Below are 10,737 nucleotides of genomic sequence, written 5' to 3'. Positions count from 1 at the left end.
CAGGAACCTTCAAAGTGGAGTGTGCGTTACCCTGGGTGGTACAGGAAGACATTCCACACAGTAAATAAGCACTTATAGTTTTAAGGGAATCAATTTCTACATCCTCAAATTTCCTATGTATTTTTTCCTAAAAGTGATCTGCCAGAGAACACAAATGGTTTGCACTTGACTGCTAATCTAAAGGTTGCTGGTTTGAACCCAGCCAGTGGTACCATGGAAGATAGGCCTGGCGATCAGATTCTGTCAAGATTACAGCCCAGAAAACTATGGAGCAGTTCTACTCTGTAACACATGAGGTCTCCATGAGTCAGAATCGACTTAATGGCAACTAACAACCAATGGGTGAGGATCATATCTTTTTGCAACTCAGACGGTTTTCAATTTTTTGCTTCCAATAAAATTGAAGAAGAACCCAATGGGGTTGTGAGCTGATAAATTTAGGGAAAATAATTTTGATAATAAATCTTTGTGTAATTTTTTCCATATATCTCCCAAGGAACTCTAAGAATTTAGTGGCATTGCTACAACAAAATATTCCTATTTATGTAAATGAGATTTGAGTGTGCTAACATCTAACCAAACAAAAAGTAAAAAGAGATTTGATGCTGAATTCTGTCTCATTCTAGCAATAAGCAATATTTATCCATGGATACACCAACTAGTTAAAAAAAAAAAGCCCTATCGATCTCATCAAGAGATGCATATCCAATAAATACTTGTTTTTACATTGAATAATTATCATAATTTGCAATATATTTACAATGTTTCAATCCATTGTATTTTAATGATAATTGTCATGATAACTCAGGCAAAAGTAGATTTTTTCAACAACCCTTTTGATCACAGGAATATTTAAAACATTTAAACTGCAAAATATGTCCACATTTTTGATGTAGAGAAATATGACAGGGTAATCAATAATATAGTTTCAATTGCAAAAAAATGTATTATTAGAATAAAATTCTGTTGGGGGAATAGAATGGAATTAATTCAGGGAGAAAACAAAAAATATACAACTTCCAACATCAAAGCAGAGCTTGGTTATGAATTTTTAAAACAGATGAGAGTGGCAATCAGATCACTATGGTATGTAGGTTTCAATGAATTCGTGTAAAATTGTGAGGCAACAGTTGTATTTTTGAAATGCTAATATTTGTCAGAAAGTACATTATTTGCATCTTTCAATATTAATGATGCAAAATTTTAGAAGTCAACCTAAAGTATGTGGAGACAGGAAAGCTGGAAATGCGGAAACCAAGGTCAAGAAGGGGACAGTGTTGACACATCACGGGGCTGGCAATCAATGTCCCAAAATGATACGTGAATTAATCGTTTAATGAGAATTGTTTAATGTGTTTAATTGTTTAATAATTAATTGTTTAATTTCACCTAAACCACAACGAAAAAAAAATGTGAAGGGGCACGTTTTCAAAATATTTTTAGAGTATTTTCATACAAACTTATCAAATATATGTGTGTGTGTATCAAACAAACAAAAAAACCCATTGCTGTGGAGTCAATTCCAACTCATAGCGACCTCATAGGAAAGAGTACAACTACCGCATAGGGTGTCCAAGGAGCAGCTGGTGGATTCAAACTGCCAACCTTAGGTTTAGCAGCTGAACTCTTAACCACTGTGGCACCAGGGCTGCGTGTGTGTGTGTGTAAAAAACCAAACCCTGGTGGTGTAGTGGTTAAGAATTCGGCTGCTAAGCAAAAGGTCGGCAGTTTGAATCCACCAGACGCTCCTTGGAAACCCTACGGGGCAGTTCTGCTGTGTGCTATAGGGTCGCTATGAGTCAGAATGGACTCGATGGCAACGGGTTTGGTATTTTGGGGGGTTGCCATCGAGTCCATCCCGACTCATAGCGACCCTATAGGACAGAGTACAACTGCTCCATAGGGTTTCCAAGGAGCGGCTGGTGGATTTGAACTGCTGACTTTTTGGTTAGCAGTTGGATGCGTAGCCATTTTTTTACATACTCTTTTGCCACCTTGTGGTCAGAGTTGTATTTGACACCCAGGCACATCGACTGCAATAGGAGTTGTCTCCTTAGGTCAGGCCCTTTGCTAGCGTTTCATCAGGCTTTTGTGGGGCAGAGATGGTTAAATTCTGCCCAGGAATGAATATAGGCCTATATAAGCAGTAAGCAAGAAAAATATTATGGTGGAATCCTTCACTTGTGACTCAAAGTAAAAGCAACATACAATCAAGGAGTAAGGACTACAACAAATCTGATTTTTCCCATGAGGACTACTTAAAAAAATAAAATATCAAATTGTTTTCAATATTTTTTTCTTGGCTTTTTAGTTTGGGTGCCCCTTACACATGGGGCCACCATGAGTTGGAATCAACTCGATGGCAGTGGGTTGGGTTTGGTTTGGTTTGGTTCCCTAATGGTGACCTAGACACTTTGTTAGTCTGCCTTTTGAGGAACCTGGCACTGATTTTGGCCCTGGGGTCAGGTTGTGGAGCACCTTTGGTTCAGTGCTATGTCCACAGCTCCCAGTACAGTACCTCGGTTGATATCAAATTATCACTTGTTGAGTGAATGGTGGCAGAGCCCTCCACTTCCAGAATCTGCTGGCCTGGGCAGAGTCCAGATGGATCTCCGGGCTTCACAGGAAGTTGATTAGGGAGACAGCCAGGTCACCATGGCTAGTTTTCCATGGTAGACAGTCCCAGGTACACAGAGATATTTAGGTCTCTTTGATGTCTATTACTCTGTGGAGGTGGGAGGAGTGTTCCTCCCGCCCACCCCTACACACACAATCCATGTCCTCAGTCACTTGTTGCAGCAGCAGGAGCAGGGTTCTTTCAGTGGGTGTGCTAGTTTCCAGTCCTCTGGTTGCAGGCCACAAAGAACAAGGATATATTGGAAAGATACTGGGGTGCTTCAATGAGTTGAAGCAAGAGGTGACTTAAGAAGAGCAGGCACCACAGCAGCTTTTGGGACCGCGGCTGCAGTAGTTCTGCCCCTCGTGCCATCATTTTCTTGTGTGTAGAGCAAAGCCCCAGAGTATGGTTGAAATGGGAATAGGAATAGGACCCCCTTGGTGCACCCTGGCAGAACTAGCACAGATGCTGCCCAGTGGGACCCAGGCATTCTCCCTAAGGGCTCCTGATTCCTGACAGCCAACTCCTGCTGCAACCCAGGAGGCCTGGGCCCCCACTTCCCTGAAGGAAGGGGTGATGTCCTGTGCTAGCCAAGGAGAACTTTGCTCTGGGTAATAATCAGGCAGCACAGACCCACATGCCGGGCAGTGTGTACTAGGCCAAGGCCAGCCAGCACCAGGACTCACAGTACTGGGCTGTCTCGAGAGCATACTCCCTGATCTTCAAGCACTGGTTATCTACTTTTCCTCTGACCCACGTGCAGATGCCTGCCCTTGTCTGGACTCCCTGGGACCAGCACCTGCAGCTGCTTCCCGACATCCCCCAGCCATGCCCAAGACCTGAACCATTTGTTCTGGGCTGTCTCCTCATTAGTCTCGTCGTGCTGCTGCCCAATGCCCCCAGCCTCTCACCACAGGATTTCCAAGAAGCCCCTCAGACCCATCCCCACGCCACACTGGCAGCCCCACAGACCAGAGCTTCTGCCCTTCCACTCCCACCTGCTGCCCAAACTCGGGATTCTGCTAGGGTTTCAGGGTCTTGGGACTGTGTCCTGGAGTTTAGGTTGCCCTCTCACCTGTAGGGGAGACACCAGCTGTAGGGATGGCCTTATTGTGCCTTGTCCCTCCTGCTGGCCTTGGAGACAAGAGCTGAGTTCTAAACCCCCACCCCCACCCCCACCCCCGGCTGCTCAGCAGATTCTGCAGGGCCAAAGGGCTGGCTGCCAAAGCCTCAACCCACCCGCGGCCTTGGGAGCCGGAGGAGGAGGTGAGGAGCAGGCAGACTGCAGGGCATCGATAAGATGGGCAAAAGGACATGCCTTTGCAGGCCTAGCAACCTTGGGAGCTCTGCTCCTCCGGATCTGGAGTCCTGGCCTGTCCCCGAGCGGAGCTGGAGCGCCATCCTCTGGAGAGGAGCAAAGTTTGAGGTGGGAGAGCAGACTGGGACAGGACTGGGGGCAGGCTCCGCTGCATAAATGATGGCCCATCACAGCTCCTGACCGTGCTCCTCATAACACAGCCTCCGAGGTGACATTTCACCACCTCAGAAACGTTTCTGATCTTGGCAACTGTTCAGTCCCCAGCCCCGCAGAGCTGGGGAAAGCCTGCCTGGATGAAGGGAAGGACGAGAAGAGGGGAGGAGACGACGAAGGGGGTCAGTGCAGCGATTGGAGCTGAGAACTGGAAGCGCCTTAAAGAGACTGCGCGGTCCCCGCCTCCCTTCCCGCCAGCCTCAATGAATTAGAGCTGTGTTTCCCAAACTTGCCTGATCATAAGAATCCTCTCAGGCCCTAGTTAAAGATACAGGTTCCAGAGTACCTCCCTTAGAGATTCTGATTCAGTAGGTCTGCGGATGGAGCCGAGGAATCCGTGATTTTAACACGCTCCCCCACGTGATTTTCGTGAACAAACAAGTTTGGGAAATACTGAAAGGAAATGGGGCCTGGCTGCTGAAACGGCCTCCGCTAGGGGGCTACGGCTGGAGGATTCCCGGGGGCGTCGCCTGCTTCCGCCGCCTCCTTCAGTGAAAGTCCCTTTTGGGTCCAGCTGCCACCGCTGCCGCGCTCCCTCAGACCGGGCGGGGGACACCCCAAGTCTGCTCAGCCCCCGCGCCGCCACGCCCAGTGGCCGTCTGAGCTCTGCGAGCAGGGGGAGGAGCCGCCGCCAGTGGAGGCGGAGGAGTAGAAGAGGCGGAGACGACAGAGACCGCGGAGAGGAAGGTGGAGGGGAAGGTGGACGCCACCGGGAAGGTGGAGACGGCGGGGAAGGTGGACGCCGCCGGGAAGGTGGAGACGGCGGAGGGCCCGGGCCGCCGGATTGAGCTCAAGCTGGAGCCAGCACCCGAGCCGGTCCGGGAGGCGGAGCAGGAGTCGAAGGGGAAGCAGGAGCTAGAAGATGAGAACCCAGCGCGGAGCGGCGGTGGCGGCAGCAGCGACGAGGTTCCTCCCCCCACCCTCCCCTTGGACCCGCCGCGGCCCCCCGATCCCTCTCCGCGTCGCAGTCGTGCTCCCCGCCGCCGACCCCGACCCCGGCCCCAGACCCGGCTCCGTACCCCGCCGCAGCCTAGGCCACGGCCCCCGCCCCGGCCCCGGCGCGGCCCTGGGGGTGGATGCCTGGATGTGGATTTTGCGGTGGGTCCACCAAGCTGTTCCCACGTGAACAGCTTTAAGGTGGGAGAGAACTGGAGGCAGGAACTGCGGTTGATCTACCAGTGCTTCGTGTGGTGTGGAACCCCAGAAACCAGGAAAAGCAAGGCAAAGTCGTGCATCTGCCATGTGTGTGGCACCCATTTGAACAGACTCCACTCTTGCCTTTCCTGTGTCTTCTTTGGCTGCTTTACCGAGAAGCACATTCATGAGCACGCTGAGACAAAACAACACAACTTAGCCGTAGACCTTTACTATGGAGGTATATACTGCTTTATGTGTAAGGATTATGTATATGACAAAGACATTGAGAAAATTGCCAAAGAAGAGCAAGGAGAAGCTTTGAAATTACAAGCCTCCACCTCAACAGAGGTTTCTCACCAGCAGTGTTCAAAACCAGGCATTGGTGAGAAATATCCGACCTGGGAAACAACCAAACCGGAGTTAGAACTGCTGGGACACAACCCACGGAGAAGAAGGATCACCTCAAGCTTTACCATCGGTTTAAGAGGGCTCATCAATCTTGGCAACACATGCTTTATGAACTGCATTGTCCAGGCACTCACCCACACTCCGATCCTGAGAGATTTCTTCCTCTCTGACAGGCACAGATGTGAAATGCCGAGTCCTGAGTTGTGTCTGGTCTGTGAGATGTCCTCTCTTTTTCGAGAGTTGTATTCTGGAAACCCATCCCCTCATGTTCCGTATAAGTTACTGCACCTGGTGTGGATACATGCGCGGCATTTAGCAGGGTACAGGCAACAGGATGCCCATGAGTTCCTCATTGCTGCATTAGACGTGCTGCACAGGCATTGCAAAGGTGATGATGTTGGGAAGGCAGCCAGCAATCCCAACCACTGTAACTGCATCATAGACCAAATCTTCACAGGTGGCCTGCAGTCCGATGTCACTTGTCAAGCTTGCCATGGTGTCTCCACCACAATAGACCCATGCTGGGACATCAGTTTGGACTTGCCTGGTTCTTGCACCTCCTTCTGGCCAGTGAGTCCAGGGAGGGAGAGCAGCGTGAATGGGGAAAGCCACATACCAGGAATCACCACACTCACGGACTGCCTGCGAAGGTTTACAAGGCCAGAACACTTAGGAAGCAATGCCAAAATCAAGTGCGGTAGTTGCCAAAGCTACCAGGAATCTACCAAACAGCTCACAATGAATAAATTACCTGTTGTTGCCTGTTTTCATTTCAAACGGTTTGAACACTCAGCCAAACAGAGGCGCAAGATCACTACATATATTTCCTTTCCTCTGGAGCTGGATATGACACCGTTTATGGCCTCAAGTAAAGAGAGCAGAATGAATGGACAGTTGCAGCTGCCAACCAGTAGTGGAAACAACGAGAATAAGTATTCCTTGTTTGCTGTGGTTAATCACCAAGGAACCTTGGAGAGTGGCCACTATACCAGCTTCATCCGGCACCACAAGGACCAGTGGTTCAAATGTGATGATGCTGTCATCACCAAGGCCAGTATTAAGGATGTACTGGACAGTGAAGGGTATTTACTTTTCTATCACAAACAGGTCCTGGAACATGAGTCAGAAAAAGTGAAAGAAATGAATACGCAAGCCTACTGAAGTGACACACAGATCTACCTGTAATGGAAGATGACAGAACCCATACTACAACTGGCATCGAGATTTAAAGGACCTACTTGACCATGGGCCGTGGGCCTGACAGAGTAAGAATTGAACCGTACCCAGTGTCCAAAAGGTCTTGATTGGAAGAGAAATAGAGGGAGGGAGAAGAGGTATAGGCAGTCAATTAAAGGTAAATTAAATGGCAGGAATGCTCTGAGTTGGGAAAGCAGGAGCAGGAAAATTTTGACACTGGTACATATCCTATATTCCTCCAAAAGATTGTGTGGGAAGGTGTGGGGTGGGAGGGGGGTGGTATGGGGGGTGTTTGTGCCCTTGTAACCATAAAACATCTTTCTCCATGGGTGTCTCAGCTTCAACTGACCAATCACATAGCAGTTATAAGTTTGGGTGAAAAAAGAAACACTTGTAAAAATGTAGCCCATTGCATATATGGGTATGAAAGTAGAAAAGTGGAGGAGGCACGGATATCTCATTGACAAACACCTTTGCCAGTTTCTTTGTATTCGTGATTTTTGTGCTATTTAATGCAGTATTAACAAAAGAAAAGCCCACACAGGCTAGTGAAGGGAGAAGGAAGAAGGGGGCTTATACAAGGGGAGCAATTGCTCCAAAAGGAGACAAGAAATACTATAACCTACACAGACAGGCGTCAGCTAAGAGTATAGTGTGTGTTAAAAAAAAAAAAAAGCTATATGATATACTTGAGTAAATCAGTGAACCTCTTTGCAATTGTTTTCTCATCTGTAAAATGCAGACAATTCCTACCATATAGGGTTACTGTAAAAATTAAATGATATAAAATGTGTCAAAGTACAAAGTAGAAGCCTTGGAACTTTGTAAGGGCCCAGGAAACATTCATTGGATCTCTAGCTGAAATTTCTTTGACCAGGACCAGAATGTATCAGAGGTACGGATCAGTCCCACCTGAGACCCATGGACAAGAAGGACACACATTGTGTCACGTGCAGACACACACACACTCTCTCACACACAGGTCCCTCCTCAATACTGTTTCATTGGAGCCCCAAGGCAATGGACTCTACTATTGTCCCTTGTGTATAGAGCATCACTGTCAGTGCTACACCCAGGATTGGGCAGGGGGAGGGAGAACCATAACTGCCCTCCAAAAAGTAATTTTGTCCATTTGGAAGATAGTCATGTTGTTTTCATGACTCAGCACCCCAATGAGTGGATTTTCAGGGCCAGTAGGCTGCCGTGCTTCAACATGAGGGTATTATTTGGTGGTCTTTGCCTTCTAAAAGCATTATGAGTCTAGCTGTTACATTTCCATGATAAATGTGTATATACATCTGTAGAAAAACTGGTTTCCAAAACTCATTGGTCATCAGAATTGATAGAGTGACTTGTTAGTCTTTCCCTGATTCTGACAGGGAGCAGAGTAGCCTGAGAGAGCTAAGTCCATACAGATGGGATGAGCCCAGGATGGGGTAAACACTTGTGATTTCTTCCTTTCTTTTCAGCATCAGGTACAAAAGTACCTACTACCTAGAAAAGCCTGAGGGAAAACTCAATGTGTATCAGATCTATGTGGCTTGGATCCAGTGGCTTGTGTGAAAGGTTGGGCTCCCCATGGCTTCCCAAGTCTGCTTTGTGGTCAACTCACTTGGAAATAAATATTTATTAATGTGGCTACTTTTTTATGGACTACATCATCAGCGAGCTCATAGGCTTCTTGAGGACAGGGATTGTGTCTTATAACCTGCTGCATTCTCAGCCCCTGGCATATAGTCGTTTTCAAAACATTTACTGAATGAATGGGTGAATGAACACATACACCTACCTCATAAAATTTTCGTCAACACCCAGGGCCTGTAATTCTTAGGAGAAAATGTAAAAAGTTGATATTTTTGGCATCTTGCAGGATGGGGGAGGTCAAGAGATAGGTGGCCTCAGATGATACTTGGCAACTTCATGTAGGGTCTCTATAACTACCTTTGGGGATGTGTCTGGTAGCCCCGCCTAGGAAAACACAGCCCATGTTCTCTGTCCTCTGCCAGTCAGGCATGTACCACCAGATTCTGACTGCTTAAACAGAAATGGTCTTTATTTTTTTTTAAACATTTTCATTTGGAAATAATTTAAAACTTACAGAAAAGTTGCAAAAATAAAAATAATGCATAGGACATCCATATATACCCTTTACCCAGATTTACCTATTGTTAACATTTTATCCATTTGTTTTATCATTTACAGGTGCATACTCTCTCAAATATGTATGTATGTGTATCTTTTAGCCATATGAGAGTAAACTGCATACATCATGGCACTTCATGCCTAAATACTTCAGTGTGCATTTCCTACAAATAGGCATATTCCCTTATGTCACCACAGTATAGTTGACAACTTTGGTAAATTTACAATTAGTATAACACTTCAATATACCATTTGTACTCCAATTTTGTGTGTTGATCCAATGTCCTTTATAGTACTTTCCCCCTCCTTTATAGGATCTGGTCTAGGGTGAGGTATTGCATTTAATTGTCTTGTATCTTTAGCCTCCTTTCATCTGGAACATTTCCACAACCTTTCTTCCTCTTTTATGGCATTAGCATTTTTAATAGAACATTCCTTATTTTGAATTTGTCTGATACAGAAACTGTCTTTTAAATGCCCTGCACTCAGGAATATTTCTAAAAGGACTAATAGATATGAATTGCGCGAGACTGCTGAACCTGATGTTGCTGTTTTCAACTGGTGGAAGGCACAGACCACTAGAGGGAGCAGCTGTGCCTGGCACTTCCTGATTGAACCACGTACCTTATCTGCTCTGGAAAACACCATTGTCCCTCAGCAACAGGGGAGCCATTCAAGCCCAGCCCTACCAGTCACCAACCCCCAAATTGAGCAAAGGAATGTAACAGCAGCCAGGGCCTGCTTTCACATCATACCACTGTGGGACCCAGGGCATCATGTATTCAGCAGGTATGTTACCTTGAGCTCAAACTGAGATTCAGGCGTGTTTGAGCATGTATGGCACATGGGTGGGCACCTCCATTGTTGAGGCATTTAGGCGAATCGGGGGAACACCCTTGGCACCTTCATTAACATTCCCTGGTGCACAGCAGCTGTCATGGGAGTGGGTGGGTACTGCTTGTTAAACAGCTTCATGGGCAGAGTACACAAAGATGGGGCCCAGAATAAGTAAAGAAGAACATGGGAGATGTTTAAAACAGATTGGTTTTTAACTTCCTGGGGACTTTGAGACACAACTGGGCTCTTTTACATGAGGGCTAGAATTCCTGTGTGAGCAGATAGGGGCAAGAGCCAGTGAAATTTAAGCTACTCCTTTAATAGTGAGTCCATGTACATCCACAAGCTGGTAAGGCCTGGGGAAACTCTTGGAAGCTGACTGGAAGGAAGCAGGAGGAGTGCCTTTGAATCACTGGTAGTGTTCTGTTTCTTGATCTGGGTGCTGTTTACAGAGATGTGTTCATATGTAGATTTATGATCTTGGACCAAAAGGGTACAGGCAAAAGATGGATGCTCACAACCAGGGGTCTTACCACCCATAGAGCTCAGAATGAGAGGCAAAAAAATGGAGTGTTTTCCTTTTACCCATTACATATGCTTCCCAGGTTTTTTTGGCCTAACCTGGTTAGAAATCCAGAACCCTACCACTTCCCAGAGTAGCCAGATGCTAAACCTTACTCTGGCCTACAAATCACTAGGTAACACCTCACTTCTTCCCCATACACAGGGAATTCTGATCAGGGATGGCATCAACCAAGAGGTCTTTTCCAATCAAGGAACAGGCCGCCATAAAATTCATATTATCATAATGCACTAGACCTGGTGCCAGGAACCTATGATTTCTCCAAACTTTCTCTCCCAGAAATGA

At 46.7% G+C, this 10,737-nt stretch overlaps 1 protein-coding gene across 1 annotated transcript; it reads left to right on the top strand.

Moving 5' to 3' along the window:
- Window positions 1–5,288: 5,288 nt before the first annotated feature.
- On the top strand, window positions 5,289–9,033 carry USP27X (ubiquitin specific peptidase 27 X-linked). The gene has a single exon (XM_049871862.1). It carries the CDS (start codon window positions 5,538–5,540, stop codon window positions 6,852–6,854), a length of 1,317 nt encoding a protein of 438 aa, XP_049727819.1. The 5' UTR covers window positions 5,289–5,537; the 3' UTR covers window positions 6,855–9,033.
- Window positions 9,034–10,737: the final 1,704 nt, after the last annotated feature.

This window comes from Elephas maximus, chromosome X (assembly GCF_024166365.1).
Source record: "Elephas maximus indicus isolate mEleMax1 chromosome X, mEleMax1 primary haplotype, whole genome shotgun sequence".
NCBI classification, from domain to species: domain Eukaryota; kingdom Metazoa; phylum Chordata; class Mammalia; order Proboscidea; family Elephantidae; genus Elephas; species Elephas maximus.
Note: the sequence above shows the minus strand (reverse complement) of the source record. Positions and strands in the feature narration are given on the sequence as shown.